Consider the following 24,270-nt stretch of genomic DNA (forward strand, 5'->3'; position numbering starts at 1 on the left):
ACATGGGAGACACCCAGTATGACTATTTACAGAGGCAGACATTGGCGAAGCTCCTCAACGACCGATGCAATACTTTCTTGGACAACGGCCGATGCCATGTATCCTGGGCATTCATGATGATTTTAGTTTTTTACTTCACTTCATTTTACTTCACTTCATTTTCTTTTTGGTACCCAGACATTGTATTAGATCCAACAAGATTGTATTGGTTTGATCTCATAGGTCATTTTTGCCTTTTGAAGACGTTTAATATAACATTTCAATGCATTTCATCTCTCTCTCTCTCTCTCTCTCTCTCTCTCTCTGTGTGCGCGAAAAGGGGTTGCTTTTTGTGTACATAGAGACCTCGGGAGATGCTCAATAGCCTATCACCCAAAGGAAGTAGAAAAGTGGATCAAGGTCACATTACATTCATCATACAGACCACCTTGATGTTTACATAGCCTACACATTCTCTCTCTCTCTCTCTCTCTCTCTCTCTCTCTCTCTCTCTCTCTCTCTCTCTCTCTCTCTCTCTCTCTCTCTCTCTCTCTCTGGTTAGAGGCGTCGTTCTGGGCACATGCCTCAGAACAGCTGGTATGATGAGGAGTGTCGATAGAGGAGAGCTCAGATCCAGCGGGAGCTTGCATTGGGAGTGATCACCTATAGACAGTCTCATATTGCTACACGACGACTAGTACGACGCAAGAAGCGAGCTTTCTTGGTCCAGATGGAGAAGGATTTATATCAACTCTTCCTTAGTCGAGATTCAGGAGAGGCTTGGCGTCTATTCCATGAGCAGTCTCCCCCACCAGTGATTACTTCTACGGAGATATGGGGGCAGTATGCAGCATCATTATACATTGTACTTGGACAGCCACCACTACCAGATCCACCACAACCATGTCCAGCTACGAGCACCTTCTTTACCAGTGAGATGGTAATGGAGGCCATTGATAGGATGAAGACCAGACGGGCACAGGATCATGAGGGTTTGGTAGCAGAGCACATTATACATGCTGGGGACTTATTGGAAGAGATGCTTGCACGGTTGTTCAACCGTGTCATGTGGGAGGTTTCTTGAGTCTTGGAGATTGTCTACTATTGTACCTATCTTCAAGACAGGAGACCCCAGAGTGCCAGGGAATTACCGTACTATCATGGTAGGACACACATTGGCACGGTTGTATGCATCCATCCTTGAGCATAGGCTGAGCAGCTGGGCTGAGACTATGGGCATATGAGCACCTGGACAGACTGGTTTCAGGAGAGGTTTCTCCACATTGGATCATGTCTTTACACTCAGAGCTATCATTGAGGAGGGTCGGGCACATGGTAGACGGATTTATTGCAGCTTTGTGGACTTCCGCAAAGCTTTTGACAGAGTACCGAGGGCCAGATTGATGCGCCGACTTATGGAATTGGGGGTACTTATAGAGCTGATATGGGGGATTATGGCATTGTAGAGTTCAGTGATGGGTCATGCACGCACCCCAGAGGGGATATTTGACATGGTTCACTCCACTATCGGAGTGAAACAGGGATACCCATTGTCCTCTATTTTATTTGGTATGTATGTTGATGAGGTCTCTCATTATATTGACAGAGGAGGAGATAGAGGTGCTCAGCTTGCAGGGACATGAACCCCTCTTTTATTGTATGCTGATGATATCGTGTTGATATTAGACTCACCAGAGGGTATGCAGAGACATTTGGACGCATTGCATAGTTTGGCAAGGGATAGTGGATTGTTTGTCAACTTTGGTAAAACCAAGGTCATGGTATTAAATACCACGCCACAGTGGGTTAGGAGATCAGCACCTACATTCACATATGGTTAGGACAGTATGGAGTACACTAATGCATACACATATCTTGGGGTGGTCTTTAGTGGACCGAGGTTCACACTGAAAGTGGCAGCAAACACTAGATTGACTCGTGCCTATGCAGCCCTAGGCGGTTTAGAGAGAATTTGTTCGCAGGTTTAGTTCCAGGAACCTCGAACAAAGTTCTGGCACTTCGACACTTTGGTCGCTTCAGTTATGCACTACGGGGTTCAGGTTTGGGGACCATCTGTTGACAGTGCTAGATGGAGTAATATGGAGAGGCCCTTGGTATCTATGATTTCTAGGTTGATTAGAGCCAAGGCCTCATTTCCACATGACATCATGCGAGCGGAGCTGGCTGCCCCAACTATGGAGATTGAGGCACTTACCAGATCAGTATCATTTGTACACAGCTTATGGGACACCACCAGGGACAGATATGCTAGGCTTGCTCTTGAGTCATCTAGACAACTGGCATTACAGGGAGATACATCATGTTGGTATGCACAAATGAGCTCATGGTTTCAACATGGACAAGCTGCCCCCTTTCCAGTATTCTCTTGATGCACCATCTTCGGCTCTTACACGGCCCAGCTACATGGACAACATCTATCTCATGGGTTACGATGTGCCACAGACCAGATACGCACATCTTCAAACCAGCTTGGGATTGAGACAGGTAGATTCAGAGGCATACTAGCAGACAGTAGGAGATGTCAGTTATGCCATGTAGAGCCAGAGACAGAGTCTCACTACATATGTCACTGCACATTCTACTATGAGATACGGGGACGCTTTCACTGTTTATTCAGAGATGGTTTTGACTTGCTAGATAGAGTCATGAGATATCAGGATCAGAGATGTCTCGGATTATCTCTACTTGAGATACAGAGACATAGAGACTCTCTATTGAGAGGGCATAGACAGAGACCGTCCTAGAGACGCATCTCAGATTTCTTCAGTCCGAGTACCACAGAGGCAGAGGGGCCACCACCACTACAGGGCTCGGTTCCCACCCATACACACACCAGTGGTACTCTCATTGACCGAGCTATAGAGTTGGGGAGATCGAGACGACCACGACTGAGGAGGGGAGCCATGGAGCACTGATGGAGATTGCGGTAGAAGATCCACAGGATTCTAGCACGACACCCAGAGTGTCGATCAGGATAGACCTCATGCTACTGCTATATTGTATCATGGTGACACTTATCCCCACTTTGTACTTTTGTGGCATTATACCATTGCTCAGCTTACGAGCCATCCATAGGAGTCGGTAGCACTCCTATCTCAGTTTCTAGTTTCTAGTTTTCTTTGTTTGTACCCAGACTTGGTACTAGACTCACCATATCAATTTGGTCTCATAGGTCATTTTGGCCTTTTGTAGACGTTAATATATCATTTCATTTCATTTCTCTGTGATGTCAAGTAGCACGCTGATGTCGTCGTCCTCCTAGCAGCACGCACCGGAGTAGGGTTACAGTAGGCAGTGGGCGCAAATCTGAGGAGTGAGCAGTATAGCGGCAAGGGAAGTATAGCGAGCAGACAAAGAAGCACATAGATTCGCACTTTGTAGCAGCACACACCAGTGTGCGCTCTCTCTCTCTCTCTCGCTCTCTCTCTCTCTCTCTCTCTCTCTCTCTCTTCAAGCAAAGTAGCACCGGGAATGTCTGTGCAAAGCAAGGCGGTAGTACCACAGGGGAGAGGCAACACAAGCGTGTGAGCGAACAAGTTCTACAGGGCTGTGCCGGTTGTGGGGGAGATGGACCAATCAGCCGATCTCGGAGATGACGTTCCTTCAGACTCCCTTGGGATTAGAAGTAGATATCTATGATAAGCGCCTTGAACCAGAATATGCCAATCTAAATATCATCCGTATGGCTCACATTTCTTCGAACATATCTCTTTTAGCTAAGTACGGTATCATTTGCTCTCAACTATTTAGATTTTCTCGTCTTTGTTCTAGCAAATCTGCTTTTGTTGTTCAATCTTGCCATCTTATTTCTTTACTAGTTGAAAAACGATACTCATTTATTATCTTGAAAAACGTTTATTCATTTTTGCATTGCAGTAAGTTTATTTTTAATGTTTCTTCCTTTGGAATGTTCAAGATAATCAGTAGTAAATTCAATAGAAGTGGGGAGCTAAAAAGCCCACTTATTGTTTGACTTAATAACACCTTATGTTGTTGTTTTGATCTCTAGCGCTTCTAGTATTTCTACTATAGCTTGACAAATGCTAGCCTTTATCATGGCTGAGTATACCCATCACCTCCGGAGGGTGATAGAAACTCAGCTCGTTGGTTTTGTAGAGTACGTTTAAAGCATGAATGACCTCTATACAAACCTGCACCTACTCCTGGGCACTGACGGGATGTCATAGCTGTTGTCCAAACTATGCATGATAAAGTTGATAATCTTATTCTTCCTGTTTGGACAAGCAACGAAGTTGAGGTCACATATTGTCAGTTTGGATCTTTGTTCTTCGTAGGTTTGTAGTAGTATTCATTTTTCGATTTCATATTTAGCTTACTTGAGGACTTAAGAATGTGTTGCTTTAGAAGTTGTTGTGTGAAGTTTGATTTCTAGGATTAAGTTTTTAAGACGTCTTATCATTTTTTGCTTAAAGTTGAGTACTTATTTTAAGCCAAGTAAGTTGCATCAACTTATTTTACGCATGCCTTTTCTAAAAACTTTTTTAAGTTCATAATGTTTTGTTTTATCTAGTTAGCAAACAAAGTGATTTGGTTTGTTTGTTTGTTTGTTTTTGTTTTCTCTTTTCTTTTCTTGTGTCCCTTGCTTTTATAATTTTATGAGTGCTTTAGTCCCTCTTATAATTCGTGAGTTCAGACTATTCTGAACTTATGAAGGTATATATATATATATATATATATATATATATATATATATATATATATATATGACGATATCTATGAAACCCCGCCCAAATCAAAAGCAACATTTAGGCGGAGTATTCGAGAGAGCACATTTCGCCAGATTTTGTGAGAGCAGAGAAACTTTCTAGAGTTAAAGATGACTTAATGTTTGAGAAGGCACAGGTGATGATTAAGGCGGAGTTGAGCCTTTTGAGGGGTGACATTGAAAAAGAGATGTATGCAAATGCGGAGACTTACAAAAAAGCTATGTATGCAGTATGAGGAAAGAATTGGACAAAGAGATGCTTAGTAAGCGGGACGAAATGTACACATCATTGAAGGCCAAAATGTAGACGATTGTAAGGGTAGAAGTGAATGTAATGGAATGTATGATGCAATAAAGATTAGAGGATGCACTTGCTGCGTTTGAATCCTGGAAATTAGAAATGGAAGAACGCATGAATGAAAAGGATGCATTGATTGAAGCACTTAAGGGAGACCTCGCAGTTTACAAAAATACCTCTTCAAAGGAGGAGAATGATGAAGGAGCTCGAAAGCATTAAGGAGTAGGTGGAAACTCTATGGGAATTTGCTAAGGCAATTGTTACATGTTGCCTTTGATATTGGGGACATATCCCTCGAAATCTTGCAACTCTTCTATGTTTGCTTTTAGTGCTTTCTCATTGCAGAACACTTCTATGTTCCTCCCTTTATATCTGATCTTTTTGGTGGGTTTTCCTCCCTTCGAGGTTTTCCACAGGTAAATTAATCAAATCAGATTTACAAAAAATAAATAAATGTGTGTGTGTGTGTGTGTGTGTGATTGGATGTAGCATACATTGCAGCTGATGAATACAGTATTAACAATGCGACTGAAGTAATAGTATGCTACTAGGCGTGGCAACCTTGGTGCTAGGCTCTCATTTGTTCGGTTCTCGGGACCTGAGATGTGCACAGAGGAGATCTTTTTAACCTTCCAGCATGCAGCTTGCTCTGCATGTACAGTTCTCTTTCCTGTATGATCATTACCCGATCCAATTGATATGTCCTATATCTGCGAGATCAACTTTTGGCTCAAACAGATACACCACTTTTTATGATATGTGAACTGAGCACATAGTGGTATATCGAAAATTTACAGCAGAACAGAAAAATGAGAAGAGGTATATAGTTGTGTGCGAGAATAGCCCTGGACAGCACCACTATTGACAGGCTTACACCTCATTGACTCATGCCACAGGACAAGAGACCATTTTTGGCCTATATGAAGCAAGGGCTTCTTCGAGTTGACCTCATGCATGCCTAGCCTTGTGCTGACCATTGGCACTCTGCTAGTGGAGGTCGTCATTACAAATGAGGCCTTGGCCTCCTTTAACAAGCGACCGGCCACGCTGGCTGGGTTCACACTGTCCGTCGGACACTGGACATCATTCCCAACGGTGTCATAGACTAGGTCCTCTCTTGTGATAGGGGCATAACAGTAACCCATGAGTGAAGTTCTGGAAGGCTTGTATATTTTATAAGGAGCATGCTTACCTACACCTGTTCATGAAGGTTCCAGCGCATGGTGTGCCTGCAGGGAGCATCAGATTTTTACCAGATACTGGAGCTCCACTGTGTGCTCATATATAAGACGATTGTGTCCAACGTCCAGCTTTTGTCTTGAGGAGCTGAGAAAAAAAAAAAACTGTTGCACAGTTCCAAAGAAATACATTTTCGAAGTTTAGGGAACTTGAGATTCTTGAACACTGCAGCTGCATGAAGTCTTGATGTCTCGCAAACCTTTGTGTGTTTTCTTTACAGGTGTGTTGATTGATAGTTTTGTCCAAACCTTTTTGTGTGATTCTTTTAAGGCCATGAAAGGATTTTTGATATTACTCTTAGATAACCAAGTAGACATGACTGTTTTGGGACAAGCTTCATCGATTCTTTTATTTTCAGGTAGTTCCCAATACACGAAGCAGAAATCAAATGGGGGAAACAACGGATGGAGGGCTTTATGAGATTTTCCAACAGGATTATGGTCCAGTTGGCTCTCCCCAGTTTGAAGCTGCACGTGACAATTTTATTGTGAGCAGTGCAGGTTATGCCGTGGCAAGTTTATTGCTTCAGCCAAAGGACCGGCACAATGGGAATTTACTGTTTGATAAGTAAGTTTTGCGATTTTTTACATTGAGTTACACAAGCACAATCATGGGCTCTACCAAAGTATAATCATTGGCACATGTGTCAATCAAATTAATTTTTTTGCTCTGGAACAGCGAGGGGAGACTTGTGCATATCGATTTTGGTTTCATCTTGGAAACATCACCGGGCGGGAACATGAGGTTTGAAAATGCACAGTTCAAGCTGAGTCATGAAATGACTCAACTATTGGATCCCTCCGGAATAATGAAAAGTGACACGTGGAGCAGATTTGTCAGGTTGGCCTCATGATCAAATCTCTAAAAAATTGTCCTGGCATTTGTCCTTGTATACTCATGTGTGCCTATCCATTATTTTTCAGTTTGTGTGTAAAAGGATACCTAGCAGCACGGTATCATATGGATGGAATTGTCAACACTGTTTTATTGATGGTGGATAGTGGACTTCCATGCTTTAGTCGTGGGGACCCAATTGGGAATCTCAGAAAGAGGTTTCACCCTGAAATGAGCGAGCAGGAAGCTGCGAACTTCATGATCAAGACGTGTGCAGATGCCTACAATAAATGGACCACGGCAGGCTATGACCTTATTCAGTATTTACAGCAAGGTATTGAGAAGTAAGATACAAATGGGTGGAGATGAGTCGTAAATTTAACAGGAGTGGATGCGGCAAAGTGAGGAGCTACACCATGATGAAGGGTTCTCCATGCCAGCAGTTCAAAGCTGGAGTATAGGGAGAGCTGACGTAGACTGAGGAATTACGCATTGAAGCTGTGGACCTATATGGCTATTGTGAAATTTTGTTTCTGTGGGTAGTAGGAACAGCATCATTGCCTCATCTGCAAACGTGGAGCTCACATTTTGTAATATATGTAGAGGAGATGGATATTGCCAAGCTTGATCGATGACACTGAAGGGAGATGCAGCATGAAGAGAGGAAGAGGGAGGGACCCTGGGTTTGTCTAGTCAGGCATCTACACCTGCTTCACCATCTTTGTCATGGACAGCTGCAAACGTGTATTCTGCCCACTCATTGCAAGTTGATTTCAACTTTGCAATGTGGGATAAAATTGTATGATGTTTATGATAGACAATGTGTAAAGTCTGTTCATGACTATGGTTACAGTCATGGTCATTGGTTACATTCAACCTGGCTACCCAGAATCAAATCCGCCCCTCAATATAGTGTTGTTTAATCTCATGGCTTCCTGGTAGACCCCCCCCCCCCCCCCCCCCCCCCCTCTCTCTCTCTCTCTCTCTCTCTCTCACACACACACACACACACACACGGTGGAATGTGTGAGACATTGCTCCATATGACCCACTTCAATGGCAAAACTGCTTTTTTGCCCAAAGTGCCCAAAGGGCTGATTGGGAGCCGTGCAAGATTAAAGGCATTATCATTTTCTTTGGACTATTAATAGCACAGCATGTATCGTAGGCGTCAATGCACTGGGGTGTCGTGGGATTATAAGGTGGTTTAGATAATGCCATTATTTGTGTTATGTTATGATTTGTTTGGGTTTCAAGAGCATTTCTAGGATTTTCAGAGAAAAGAGGAGAGAATTTGTCAATGTAGTAGAAACAATTGAAAATTTCACGAGGCTTGCAGGATTGATGTTGGGTGCTCCACATAGGCTCATAATGTGCTTAACACACCATATATAATCTCTATGCACAATGTGCAACAGCTCAATGTTAGGATTTGAAGGGCTTCGTATGTGTTTGACTCCTCAAGGCAGTGAATCTGCTTGGGGCTTTATGTACATTCATTTTTATGTTAATACAACATCAGTTCACAACTGTATGACCCAAACCAGAAAAAAAAAAGAAGATTTGATGGGCTCCGTATTCTTCCAAAAGACGGGCAGAGAAGTTCAATACCCATTTAAAATGTTGCTCTTTCAAGAAATTTGTTGGAGCCTTTGCTCTCACAACCTACTTAAGGGGCCACTACCACTCTCCGCTTGCCACCAACACACATTCCTGATGTTATTGATACATACAAAGTTGGTGTAGGTTTTGGTGAAGCTTTTGCCAAAAATAGCCCATTGGCATTTTCAACAAACTCTCTCTCTCTCTCTCTCTCTCTCCCTCCTCTTGCTCATTACAAAATCCACTATAAGCTCATAGGGCAATGCTACGATTCGATTTCCACTTGGTATTTTTAGCTCGTGACTTGAGATAGCATCAAGGCCATGATACGTGTAGTCAAAGTTAAAGTGTACCAAAAGAGTTTAACCTTGTTTGTAGGTTTGTAGTCGCGTTGAGTTCTTATTGCGTGGTTTCTGTGACCTCTCTCTCTCTCTCTCTCTCTCTCTCTCATTTCATTTCTCTCTCCCTCCAAACACCACCACCTGAAAACAAAGAGTTTTGGTGATATGGGTACCGTCCCAACACTTTGGGTTGCTATCGTAGGCAATTGATGCACTTCAGGTTGTTGTTACCATCCATGCCTACACTATGCAATCTGCAAGATGAGGTCCAATACGGCATATAGCCCATGCACAGACATGAGGTGGCATCGGGCTAGCAAATGTATAGCTAACAAATGTATAGCTAAGTGTACAGTAGTACATGAGTTTTTTCTCAGTAAAAATTAGAATGGCTCTTTCACATCCCTCTCTCTCTCTCTCTCTCTCTCTCACACACACACACACACACACACACACACTCACTTTTGGTCACTTCATATAACTATTAATGCTACCTCTTGCCACACAACTGACACTTCAAGAACCTAGTCACTTCATCCATCTAGCTACACAACAAGCACCTTGGTAACTATATCTCTAGACCTATGGGTGGAAACCTTGAAATTTATACCTTGTCATATAACTTGAAAGAGATGGATCTAGATTTACAATAACTAGCACTTACAGAGTTAGCTATTGGTCATTGTATCTTAAGGATAAATACCCTTTAGTAATCAGTACTATGGATAGGTGACTAGAACTTGACACTACATGATTTCTCAGCTAAGGAATGCCTCTCAAAAAACTCCCTGGCTAGATTGAAATAAAACCCTTCTCCAACAAATTTAAAAGGGTCTTTTATTATTTGAAAAAAAAAACTCCCCCACATGACAACCCTAAACCATAACAAAACCCCACACAACCATCACCCCCCAACCCCACATAACCCACCACCAGCCCCAACCCTACCTAACCCCCCCCCCCCCCCCCCCCCCCCCCCCAAATGGGCATATACCCAAGGCACTAGGTAAAAACAAATTTCTCTATTTAACATGCACTGGAAAGATACATTTTGGCTATTTTGTTACCCTGTGGGAACATGCCCTTAGACTTTGGTAAAAACAATGTGGTAATTTTGGGCATTAGCTTTTAATGTGTACCATGCCTTTAATGCCATTCCCCTCTCCCGAGCCATTGAGTAGCATACCCACTCCTTCACTCTTTCACGCTTCATACCTAGAAAATCGATGCATATATGGCATCAACCTCGCATGTCTTATGCATGATAGTTGTCCTTAAAGAGAGATATATTCTTTAGATATGGCTGATGGTTTTAAAACATAAAAGGGTTTAAAGGAAAATTGTGTTGTTAATAGCACTAATGTGCCAAAGTGAACTTAACAGATTGTTTTTTCCTCTCATTATGACACATGGAGGGGAGAGATGAACCCCCTTCAAAGAGAGCCATTGAGCATTCTTAGGGCTTTCAACATTCGGTGTCCATATTGAGCTTTTAGGTGCTGAAAATTGTGAAATGATCATTTGACGGCACTTCCTTTAAGGTAGGCATTATGCAAAGATTTCTTGTGCCCATGTTCATAGAGACTTGCCGAATCAAAATGCGTCGTGTGAGGCCTTTTGTGAACTGCATGTATAGGCTTGTTGGTTTTGGGAATGTAATGGGTGTGTGTAGGTACAAGAGACCAAGGCTCTTCACGTAGACAACATATGGGAAAAAGAATACCATTTTTGGTTTACGGGGAGAAAAAGCTTTAAATATTGATCATGATACATAGGCATGCCATCAACAATCCATAGAGAAATCACTTTGCAGAAGCATTTACGGTAAGGATTTATTCTTTACCTGTCACCATCAAAGCCAACAAATGAAAACTATGTTAGTTAGTGGAAGACATGTGTCACAAAAGAAGCCCACATGTTATAGATTTCAACCATAAACACCATGCAAATCAAAATCCTTATAGTAGGAAGTTGGCACCTGAGTAGTGTTCTCCATGGCTATGGGGTTATGTTGAATGTAGGTAGTATGTCTCTGCTTGTACCAAGTCCGAAAAGATGACTTCTTTTAAGCCATGGCTATGCATGAAAAAGGTGGTGGCGGATGTAAAGAATGAGGATGCAAGAGAGCTACACAAGACAAGCACAAAGCACACAGAGATGGAAAGCTTCTTCTTCTTCTTCACAAAAAAGAGAGTACAAAATGACTAAGTGCTAAAGCTGAAAAGTAGCACATATGTACATGCGGTCACTAAGTGTGAACTCGCTAGAAGCGTACTAGGCTGGCACTATATGTGTAGTCCAGCTGTAGAATCACTGGCAGAGATCCTCCGTGTCGGTCACCTAACGCGTCAATGAGTAAATGCCGTAAGCGGCCAAGACCCGTAGTGGATGCCAGCTCAAGGTGTAGAGCTCGACATCTCAACACTCCCCCTCAAGCTCTGCATGTCGCAGAGTCTGGAAACGTCGAAGCTTCTCAGCTCCGAGGGCCTTGGTAAAGATATCCGCTATCTGCTCCTCTGTGCTGACGTAGACCAAGTCGATGTCGCCCGCCAACACTCGCTCTCGAACGTAGTGGTAATGGACCTCTATGTGTTTGGTCCTGGCATGGAACACTAGGTTCCTAGCCAACTGCATGCTGCTGAGGTTGTCACAATGGATGAAAATCTGCTGGTCCACCTGCACTCCCAAGTCCTCAAGTAATGTGCGTAGCCAAGCTACCTCGCACGCCGCAACTGCTGCACCTCTGTACTTGGCCTCTGTGCTAGATAAAGCAACCGTAGGCTGCTTTTTGCTGCTCCAAGTAACATCAGCACTCCCAAAAGAGAACATGAAGCCACTCGTAGATCTCCTATCAGCAATGCTACCTGCCCAATCTGCATCTGTATACCCATACAATGCTAATGGTGCATCTGCTGCATAGAACAATGCGTAGTCAAGAGTACCTTGCACATACTTAAGTGTGCGTCGTACTCCATCCAAATGTGGCTTCCTCGGAAGCTGCATGAACTAACTCTCCAAGCCTACTGTGTAGCTCAAGTCTGGCCTCGTGATAGTCAAGTAGATTAGACTACCCACAATCTTCCTGTACATGTTGACATCCTCAACAACATCACCCTTCTCTGCACTCAGCTTTGCATTCACATCCAAGGGAATAGAAATTGGCTTACAATCAGCCATACCATACTTTGACAACATGTGCAAAGCATACTGTCTCTGTGATAGCCATACACCCTCTGGAGTCCTGATCACCTCAATGCCAAGAAAGTAGCACAACTCGCCTAAATCTTTCATTTCAAACTCCTGTTTGAGAAGACCCTTCACATGGTCAATCTCCATAGCATTGTCACCAACAATAATAAGGTCATCTACATATATGGTAATGACCACAATCCCCACATCACTCTCACGTACATAGAGTGAATGATCAGCATGAGCTCTCCTAAAACCAATACTGACAAGATACTTGGCAATCCTATCATACCATGCTCTAGAGCCCTGCTTCAAACCATACAAAGCTTTGAGAAGTCTGCATACATAATCTGGGTAACCTGGATCGACATAACCAGGTGGCTGATCCATATACACTTCCTCTTGCAACTCACCATTCAAGAAGGCATTCTTTACATCCATTTGATGCATAATCCATCCTCTAGATGCAGCCACTGCTATGACAGCTCTCACAATCGTCATCTTTGCCACTGGAGCAAAGGTCTCCTCATAGTCTATGCCATACGTCTGTGCATAACCCTTTGCGACCAGCCTTGCCTTGTGACGCTCAATGTTACCATCAGACTTATGCTTGGTTTTATACACCCATTTATAGCCAATAGCTTTCTTGCCACTTGGCAATGGCACCAACTCCCATGTGTCGTTTGCTTCCAATGCAGCCATCTCTTCATTCATTGCATCATCCCAATGCACATTTCCACCTGCATCCTCAAAACATGTGGGCTCCACATCCTGTATCACCTTAGCCATGTAGGCTTGGTGATGCGCTAGATACCCATCATAAGTCAATTTTTGAACTGGATTTCTGACTCTATTGGATCTACGGGGTCCTGGGTCACTCCTTTGCCCTCTAGCATCTTCTTGTACTTTCCTTACACCAGGTGTCCTGACAGCCGGAATTCCAAATTCCTCATCAAGACTTTGTTCAGAACCATCTGAATCCATGTCTACATGTGAAAAACATGATGATGCATCAGCCATAAAGGGAGGTTCATCAACCTTTTCCTTTCCTTTTCATGATACATTCCCTGTACCTATTGGTGGCGTAACCTGCGTACGTAGTCTACCATTCCATGGTTTCTCAACAGAGCCACGAGAAGAGGACTCTTGTGGTCCACTCAAAACCTGTGACTGTGGCCTCACATTTTGTACAACCACATCATCTTTTACATCAGCCCCAATAGTGCCATGTGCATTACTGTACCAGCTGCTCATCTCATCAAAGACTACATCTCTGCTCACTCGTAATTCTCGTGTAGTAGGATTGTAGCACTTGTACCCCTTTTGTTCAAGGGAATATCCCACAAGAATACATTTCTCTGCTTTAGGATCCAATTTCCTACGCAACTCATCTGGTACATGCACGTAATCTATGTAGCCAATCACTTTCAAGTGTGCCAAATCAGGCTTTGTACCTGTAAACTTTTTCTTAGGTGTTACATCATGCACCGCAGCTGTAGGTGTCCTGTTCATAATGTACACAACTGTATTTACGGCTTCAGCCCAACAATGATGAGGCATGTTCTTCTCATTCATCAATGCACGTGCAACCTCTGTAATATGCCTGTTTTTCCTTTCTGCGACCCCATTCTATTGTGGACTATATCTGCATGTAAACTGCCTGCGTATACCATGCATTCGCAGAAAATCTGAAAAATCATTGGAGAAGTACTCTCCCCCTCCATCTGACCTCAATGTCTTGATTTGCATATCTGTCTCCTTCTCAATCATGACTTTGAAGTCTTGAAAGTGACCAAACACTTCACTTTTGTTACGCATGAAGTAGACCCATACTTTCCTTGTATGGTCATCAATGAAAGAGACATAATACCTGCAACCATGTATACTTGCAGTATCGGTTGGACCCCAAACATCTGTGTGCACCACCTCAAGTGGCTTTTTACATACATTACGCTCATGTGGAAATGAGACCTTTGACTGTTTTCCAAACTGGCATGCTGCACACACTTTATGCATACCATCCACCTTGAATTTGGGCAAACCTTTTACAATCTGTTTTGATTGCATGCTGCGCAATCTCTGCTCATTGACATGGCCAATGCGTTTGTGCCAAATGTCAACATCAGCCACAACACCTGTGCCCTGTGCAAATAATGCAGCTTTTACCTCAGGCATGTCTACATTCAGCGTAAACATTCTGCCCACACATTTGCCCTCTATGATCAGCTTACAACCATTCTGGAAATCTTCTACATAACAGCCATTTGGATTGAAGCGAACCTGCAAACCCTGCTCAACCATTTGTCCAACAGAAACAAGATTCTTTGTAATGTTTGGGACATGAAGTACATCTGCTAAGTACTTTGATTTCCCACTCTTCGTATTTAGAGGTATGTCCCCTACATGAGCAATGGGGTGAGCTGTGTCATCTCCTATCTGCACATAGCCTGACACATCTGGTTTGCGCATATCTCTAAACCACTCTCCACGAGACGTCATGTGATTAGAGGCACCCGAATCCACATACCAAACATCATCTTGGGTGGAATTATCTGCAGTCATTGTATTCATTACATGCTGCATAACAAACATGCGCTCGTTTTTGCTGTCATCTGCATCTCTGCTAGTAGATGCATAGTTGCCATGTTCTCTCTTTCCACTTGCTTTTCCCTTTGGACAGTCACGTGACATGTGACCTCTTTCACCACAAGTCCAACATTCTCTGCTATCTGGAGTATGTTGCTGCCTGCTTGATCCTGCACCACGACCTCTTTGACTCCCCCTTCCTTGAGACTGGTTTCCCCTGCCACCTGTATTGTTTTGATTTGATTGACCTTCCAGAAATTGGCCCCTGCAACCCCTTGGGCCTCGACCACGACCTCTACCTCTACCTCTGTTGGAGTTAGAATAGAAGGCTTGTTCAGAATTATTTCTGCCATGAGAAGAAGATGTGTCAAGGTTCTTCTCCTCAAGAATAAGCATAGAAATCAAATCTTGGAACACGGGGATGTCGCCTCTTGTATTCATGGAAGACCTAAAATGTACATACTCATCTCCTAGACCATCCAAGCATGCACGGACAATGTCATCGTCTTCCACTGAGAATTGAATAGATCCAAGAGCCTCAATGATAATCTTGATCTTCAAGGCATAATCATTGATTGAGAGGTTGTTCCTCTTAACTTGATTTAGCTCCGACTTTAGTTGAAGCTTCCTGGCCTTGGTGTTCACCTCGAACACTCTGCTTAAGTTTCTCCATGCAATGGCGGGGGTTTCAGCATCCTGTAGATAGCCCATCATGCCATCTGTGATGCTCATAGAAAGCCAATACATCACTTTGCTCCGGCCTTGTTGCCAGTCCCTCAAAGCTTTCCTTTGTTCTGCTGTAGCATTTGCCTTGGGAATCTCTGGTTCCTTTTCATTGTCTCCTTCCACATAGTCCCAATAACCTTTTCCTTTTAGGAAATTTGTTATTCTGAACTTCCATGCAGGGTAGTTATTTTTCTCAAGCTTCTCAGTAACAATCTGACTGAAACCGTCAGACATCTTGAAGCACTAAGGCAAAATAGCTGCAATCTGCAAAAACTTGCAAATCTGCTGAACCTGCTATCGTGGTACCTGTAACGCTTTCTACACTCAACGAGTGTCAACAATCAAGCGTACATACAACCAATGTACTTGTACAGTAAATCTCTGTATACTGCACTTTGGAGACCTGTGATAGAACGAAGGGATTGTGATGCTCTTTCTCTCTTAGCCTCTCTTGCCTGCACCAGGCTCTGATACCATGTAAAGAATGAGGATGCAAGAGAGCTACACAAAGACAAGCACAAAGCACACAGAGATGGAAAGCTTCTTCTTCTTCTTCACAGAAAAGAGAGTACAAAATGACTAAGTGCTAAAGCTGAAAAGTAGCACATATGTACATGCGGTCACTAAGTGTGAACTCGCTAGAAGTGTACTAGGCTGACACTATATGTGTAGTCCAGCTGTAGAATCACTGGCAGAGATCCTCCGTGTCGGTCACCTAACGCGCCAGTGAGTAAATGCCGTAAGCGGCCAAGACCCGTAGTGGATGCCAGCTCAAGGTGTAGAGCTCGACATCTCAACAGCGGAGTGGAGCCACGTCTTAACCAGGCCAAACCAGAAGACGTTTTTTGTGGGGGCTACCACCTGCAGGTGAAACCATATATTTGCAAGTCGTATCTGCCAAGTACTGGGGTGTTTTTCTCATCGCGCCCATAAATGGTGGCTCCCCACATGTTTTAGACATGCAAAAGATAATAAATCCTCAATCCTTTTAGGCCTTCTCATTTTTTGTTAATGGGAATCAATATCTTAGGAGGAGTATCATATGGACAAAGAGGTTTTCTCAAAATGTCGGTGCATAAGCCCATGTTGTAAAAAAACCAAGTAATAGTGGGATTTATATGTGTATCCCTCCATCCAATCCCACACTTGGGACAAAGAGGGGTCACTAGGCCCCCTCTCTTGAAGGTCCTAGTGCCCATCATTGAGAGACAGATGGTGCAAGAGTACTGTGGGATCACAAGTAAAATTGGAGGAACAATATCCCTGTAGGGTTTGCCTGATCAATCTCCATAATTTTGCCTTTTCAAATCCATTTCTACAACAAGCAGCTACTAGTTGGTGGATGTCATTACATGCTTTTAAGGTATCCGAGTTGCAGAACAAAATAGGTTTTAATTGTGACAGGATGACTTGTGAGCCCAGTTGCTAGATCTGTTGCTAGCCCTATGGATATACTTTATAAGAGTAAATTGAAGGAGCGTATGATTTTTAGCTAAAGATGTAAATTTTTCCATCAATTATGGAAAGGGAAAGATTTAGAAAAGTGGTTTCTAATGGTTTTTTACCTTTAATGGTGAGCTTTGGTGGGTAGATACCTTCCTTAGCTAGAAACCATTTTGGATTTTGACAATCTATCGATAGAATATCATCAAAATACCTAAAAGGGGTGGCCAACTCAATTAATCTTACCCTAGACGTAGAAGACAACATCATCTTCTCATAGTAATTGTACTCCAACACATGTAAATAAAGATTACACCAGATAGTGAACGTGCAAGCCCCATAGGAATTCCATTAGTCTGCTGGTAAATTTTTTGGTATCATTGATTATACATATGGTTAATTAACCAAATATTGATATTAATCACATCATCAACAGAGAAGGAAAGCCCATTCTTATATTTGGTCTTTGACCATTTCCCCTCTTGACACAAAAGCTGGGAAATTCTGGAAAGAAATGAAGGGAACATCAGCAATTTGGAAAGCACAAGTAATGAGATTATTGGTAAGAGGAATTAGTCCCATCTTTCCATTATGAGGAATGTTCTCATAACATTTTTTAATGTCTGCTGAGTAGAAGGAGTAAGCATCTTTTGGTAGGTTAAGTACACAATCATAGATAGATTCAATAATCCATCATGACTGGATTTTCAGATTATGGCAGAGAAGGGCTTTTTGGTTAAGGAACCTCGCTCTTTGTTTAAGCTTTGGGAGGCAAGATTTCAACAAGCAGGCCATAAGTAAGGATGCCTCTTAGTAAATACTGGAAGCACCACAAGTTAGCCATCTGAAACTGTTTTTGTGTAATTTAAAAGATGCCATTAGGAAGGGTAGAGGTGCTAAGGAGGGTATATTCATCCTCTTAAGCATATCCCTTACAATCTCAAAAGGGTCTTCTGGGCGAAGAGTGAAGTCACTACTAGTGAGTCTTTGTTGGTTTTCCATCTATACAATTTCTTTACAAATAAAAAGTGGCTTGTTAGGGGCTTTGTCAATGGATATAATAAGATATCGATTCTTGAGAGCATTAAAGATGACATGCATATCCAAGTCAGGAGTATAATTTTTTTTTTGAGGCAACCAGCCGAGACAGTAATCATAAAAAGCTAGCCTAACGGAGTCGATGTCAAAGCAAGGGGGTAAGAAGATAATTTCTTTAGCCAATAGTCTTAAAATAACCGACAAAAGCTCTTCATATGCCTCATGTAGATTAGGGGTGCAAGAAGTTATGTGATTTAACCCGAACATGAGTACTTGCTTAACCTTGGGAGGAACTAGTAGATGTTCTACTCCTGTCAATACACGACCAAGATTAGGTACAAGCCCAGGAATCAGCTGGGGTACACGAACAAGAAGAAAATCAGAGATAGTAATGAAAACATGCTTCTGATTTAAAGTAAAAGCTTTAGGGAAGGTTTAAAGCTCCATGGGAACATACAATTCTGCCAAGATGCGGACAAAACAAAGTCCAAGCCAAAAAAGAACACCCCAAAAAAAGTTCTCGAATTGGGTAAGTCCATCAGAGAGTTACAATACAAAACATTAATCAATAGTCAATCCTTTTTACTCCTCTCTTACTCTTACACAGTCCAAGATCACCAGGTTCATCTGCTAGGACGTGACTCAGCTAGATACCAGGAGGACTTGGATACAATCGGCATAGGAGCTGGGCACGAAGATGGATTTCTATAGAGAGCATCTTCTCCAGATTCACACCAACTTCATATCGAGACTGGTAGATACAATGGAGTACCAGCAGAGGCCAGGACATGTCCCCTATGTCACATGGAGCCCGAGACAAAGCTACTCAATAGTTTACTATGAGATACGAGGCTGCTTTCACTGCCTGTTTAGAGAGGGCTTTGGACCACTCTCTAGAGTCATGGGGTATGAGGACCAAAGATGTCTGGGACTATTTGCTCGAGCTGCGTAGACACACAGAGAGCTTGATGAGAGGAGAGGCTAGCCAGTGTCAGAGATAGATCACAGACTTCGTTAGAGCGGGCAGCCGAAGGAGCAGCTACCACAACAGAGCTCACATTCTCCTCACACCAGAGGCACATTGATCGATCGAGCGACCGAGCTAGGGAGATCCTGACGACCACGACTGCGGATAACTACACAACATCGACGGAGGTTACATCAAAGGATTCAAATCACTTTGGCCCAGAATGCACAACGCTCGATCAAACTACTAACCATGGAGGAGATTGATGAGATCCGCCAACGATCGATGATGGATCTCTTGTGATTTAGCTCTTTTGAGGATTGCACACCCTACTTATCTTGTATGAGCCTTCGTATCAGCAGTTATATCAGCTCTTACCCATTATACACACACACACACACACACACACACACACACACACACACACACACACACACACACACACACACACACACACACACACACACACACACACATTGTGTTGTATTAGCCCTCAGTCACTACTTTCAACCCCCTACTCATATCCTACATAGTTCCAGCTAGTTGCTTAGTTCACATCTAGCAGTTTAGGATTTTATCGTACCCCTTTTCCAGTACCTTTTTATTTTTATTTTTGGTACTCAGACATTGTATCAGATTCACCGTGTTGTAAACTTTCGGTCTCATAGGTCATTTTGGCCTCTTGAAGACGTTAATATAACATTTCATTTCATAATTAATTTTCTCTCTCAAAAGTTGAGTGTGGCTATTGCTATATGCACATATGAAGTGATTGGATGACAAAAATGATTTCTTTTTTGCTCAATGGGCTGATTGGGGGACATTACGATATGATATTACGATGAAGACTGGAAAATTCCTCCCAATTGATTCAACTTGCATTGTGTGGATAATTATCGAGTTTTTTTTTTCCAACAAAGAAAAAGTGATTCCTGTCGTGAAGAAGTCTCTCTTTTGGTCTACTTCAAAAAATTATACAATTAAATTTTATTTTTAATTCAAAGAGGTGGTGTGAAAGGCATTCCAATTGTATAAAAAATTAACTTTAAATAAGTGTTTGTTTTTTAGCTGCACTCAAAGACTTACAAAGGATAGACTATAATCGTATCATCGACTTTGACACGCCAAGAGGAAATCACTTTAAAGTGTTTAGGAGGAAACAAGGCAGCTAATACAATGAGAAGATGTAAACCACTGTTTATTAGCTTCAAGATAAGCAAAAAAAAGCTATTGACAAGCATAGACAACTTGGATATTGAATATTGCCATCCTTTATGAAGACAAGACTTGAGAAGATAATGTAAATAGCATCTTTATCCAAAGAACCCTCTCTCTCTCTCTCTCTCTCTCTCTCCCCCCCCCAAACCAAAACACACACACACACACACACACACACTATGATTGCTACATCTAGCCACACCCACACACACACGCACACCCACACCTATACTTGAACTATTGATGTAGCTGATAGCTTTAGTGTCTGGTGGGTGATTACCTTGGATAATTACTTTGCACTTCCTCAATGGGTGATTCTGGCTCATGATATGCATAAGAGAGTTGATGAATATGATGTCTTGGGGTGTTCACCATGATTCTTTACCTTGTAATCTCATCTATCGATGTAATGGTCGGTTATTTAACATAAGTCTTTACCTTGCACTTTTTACCTCTAGTTGGAGTGGCCTTGTGATGCTCTGATCATAAATGGACCGATGGTCTCCTTGATTTTAAGTAGTAGGATTCTTGACCTCTTAACTGGGCCATCTTGCAATCCTTAGTGGTTAAGGTGTGAAGCAAGATGGGCCCCTCAAATAAAACCCTCATAAAAATTAACAATGTCCCCATTTTGCTTCGTTCTTGGAGTGAATCGAGCATCCATTCTGTCCATGCTACTTCGGTTAATGCGTCCCACCCTCGTTGTGATGATGCTCTACAACTTGTTTGTGTCCCTTGATTCTTCAGCACATTGCAACTTTAATGCCCACCTCCCCTCCTATAATGGACCACTAACATCACAGTGAAAGGTAAAATTACATGTCCTTTGATGCTTTACTGCCATCATTCTAGATTGCTCTCATAATTAAATAAATGGGATTTCTCTCCCTTACTCTTAGCTTCCATGTTATGGGTAGGCTGTCCTCTTACAATATACATTATACTGATTGCATGGCTCACTACTGTTTATATTGCATACATGGTGCTAGGCTAATATAAGCTTTGCCTTGATGGATTGAGCACCCACTCTCATGCAGTTAGTAGGAATGCATTCTCTTGAAGATCCTTTGTTGGTAGCACTTATTGCATGGTATCCTACTCGACATATCCTTACTCAAGCATATGGGATTACTCCCATGACCTAATCATTAGCTATGGAAGGAGGAGGATGGTGACTTGACCTAATGCCCCTTTCTATTTAAAGGTGAGGATTCAACCCCTCACTTAGACTTTGGTTACTTATTTTTTTTGTCTTGCTTTTAAGAAAAATGAGAGAGAGAGAGAGAGAGAGAGAGAGAGAGAGAGAGAGAGAGAGAGAGAGAGAGAGAGAGAGAGAGAGAAGAAGAAGAAGAAGAAGAAGAAGAAGAAGAGAATTTTAATGTCATAGGAAACTATCCCAAGAGACCGTAAAGATCTATCCGACGAGAAGAGAGAGAGAGAGAGAGAGAGAGAGAGAGAGAGAGAGAGAGAGTTTTTGTAATTTCAAGGAATGGTGTTTGTGTTTCCGCAGACATTCAACTTTACCACTATTTTCAACATACTATGTGGCGGATGCCTATTCTTATAGGTTGGTGTCTAAAACCTAATTCAAGATTAACAAACAATTAGTTCTTGGTTCCTTGTTGTTTATACTAATGTGCTACTGAGCTTTTATGGTGCTTTTGGATTTATATTGGCTCAGAATATATGATTGGGTGGGTAATTTAACTGGCTCGCTTTATTGATCTGACTAAATGTTGTTTCTTGATACTCCTTTGAATGATGAAATGAAATAAGGGTGGATTCATGGTAATTACCTTGGGCTAGATGTTTACCTGTTAACTAATTATCTAGCTTGAATTGAAAAGGGCTCTGCCATATTGTCTAAGCACACTGGTTCTCCTCATATGTGCCTTTTGGTTTTAACTTGGGTGAGATACATATCTTATATTCATACATTAGAATGGAAATTCTTAAAATATTGATAGGATACAGTGAAAATCTTGTTTAAAAAAATTACAAATCTGAATTTTTTTTGTTTAAATCTAACGGAGTACGGAATTTCTACTCCTCGAGGGGTGTAATCTTCTTGCCCTAGTGACCAAAAAGAAGCCAATCATGGAGAACCTAAGATATAGACTATGCATTGGTCTCCAATTTGTTCAAAAATGATAATCTAGAAGTAATTTACATGAAGCAGTAAAATATAGAGATGATAAAATGGACTTTGCCTCACGAGTAGAGCTTGGAACTTCAACAACTAACTAAAAAATCTTGTAAGGACAATTGTGTCAGATCTTGTAGTAAGGAAAGGATGGGTTTATATAAGATTAAAGAATATGATCATTTTTACATATAGGATTGTAGTTTGTTTAATAATTTTTAAGTTTTACATGGATAACAAGTGATAGTTTCTTTGGCACCTATTATACGTGGCCAAGTCTAGCAGATCTATTGATTTGTGTATATGGATGAAGGTGAGAATTCTATCTTGGTTTAAAAAGGTTTAGCTTGTTGTAGTCCGACTCGGAAGATCCTTGATGATTCAACTGGGATGACCTCAATAGTTCTATTACTTTTGTATAGGATTATTGGAATGATGCCTCATTCTTATTATTTTGTACAAAAATGAATCTAAGACTGATTCATTTCTATAAAAATCATTGTCTAGTTATCCAAAGCCAGCTGTATTTTGAATGTTATGTTCTTTTGTGTATATATATTAAGTCTAATACAACAACAACACACACACACCAATGGATTTTAGAGGATGTTGCATCCATCCAAACAATTTTCAAGAAAATGCCCATGCCTTGGTTCTCTATTGTACACAATTCAAGACGCTTGACTTACCAAGGGACATCTGGAAAAAACTTTTGTTGCAACTTGGTGTAAACATCTTGCTACAATAATGTTGAATCAAAGATTGTTGTGATGCTCAATATTTGAAGTGGACTTCACAAGTGGTGACTGACAACCACTTCCCAAATGATTGCCAATGTGCAAACTGTTAAATCTCTATGAAATGCAATTTCCCAATCAAGATGCGATGACAAGTGGGGCAAAGCGCACACACACACACACACACACACACACACACACACACACACACACACACACACACACACACACACACACACACACACACACACACACACACACACACACACACACACACACACACACACACACACACACACACAATGTATATTCACATCATAGTATTTGGCATATACGCATCTTGCACTAAGGAGATAACAGTCCACAAAACTGCAGTCAACTCCACACGCCAAGGATTCAGTGGAGTAATGTTTTTTTGGGATTTTTACCGAGTAGTTCAGAGGTATTTGCTACCTATGCAATAATAATTTGACAATCGGATACCATGTTAATTTTATAGTTTCTTGCACATTCTCAACTTAGAGAACTCAAGTGTGAACTGCACTACACCTATTAAAATTTGTTTTTAATGGTGTTTTAAAAAAACCATATTTTTGCCATGCAATAGCGCTTGAGAAGTGGTCAAATGAAGACAAAGTATGCGTGCAGCTCTACGAGACCACCTATGACTAGCATACAACTTGTGATGATGCATTTTCTTGCCATTATATACATTTGATTATGTTTTACACACACACACACACACACACACACACACACACACACACACACACACACACACACACACACACACACACACACACATACACATACACACTCAAAATTGCACGAGTCTTTTCTCAAGATTCACTACATAAATGGACAGAAAGAGCATGGCTTAGAATTAATAAAAACCCTTTGTCATCACCTTTACATCGCAATTAGCCCATCCATTACATGATCACATATGCAATTGTCACAATAATAACACATGTTTGGACGCTCTGCCAATGGTAAGATACGGTTGGCTAAAATTACAAACACTCCCTAGTTTGGGGTGAGTGGTTAAAATATCCTCTTAGGGGTAGGGCAAAATGCGGATACAAAAATATATTACGATGTGGTAGAAACTGCGCTAACAAATAAAACTGCTTGAAAAATCCACGCTTCATTAAATGTTCCACATAATAATACTGTGGCCCTA

The 24,270-nt window shown here is 41.8% G+C and overlaps 1 protein-coding gene across 2 annotated transcripts in view; it reads left to right on the forward strand.

Moving 5' to 3' along the window:
* The window catches only part of LOC147430839 (Phosphatidylinositol 3- and 4-kinase family protein), a 71,854-nt gene extending 63,829 nt beyond the window's left edge, over positions 1-8,025 (forward strand). For both annotated transcript variants that reach the window (XM_086493379.1, XM_086493380.1), the window contains exons 24-26: positions 6,622-6,830; positions 6,942-7,103; positions 7,187-8,025. In XM_086493379.1, coding sequence (XP_086349505.1) covers positions 6,622-6,830; positions 6,942-7,103; positions 7,187-7,445 — 630 coding nt within the window. In that variant the 3' untranslated portion in view covers positions 7,446-8,025. The remainder of the gene's footprint in view (positions 1-6,621; positions 6,831-6,941; positions 7,104-7,186) is intronic.
* Positions 8,026-24,270: the final 16,245 nt, after the last annotated feature.

This window comes from Adiantum capillus-veneris, chromosome 21, assembly GCF_014529385.1.
Source record: "Adiantum capillus-veneris isolate H3 chromosome 21, ASM1452938v2, whole genome shotgun sequence".
Lineage (NCBI taxonomy): Eukaryota > Viridiplantae > Streptophyta > Polypodiopsida > Polypodiales > Pteridaceae > Adiantum > Adiantum capillus-veneris.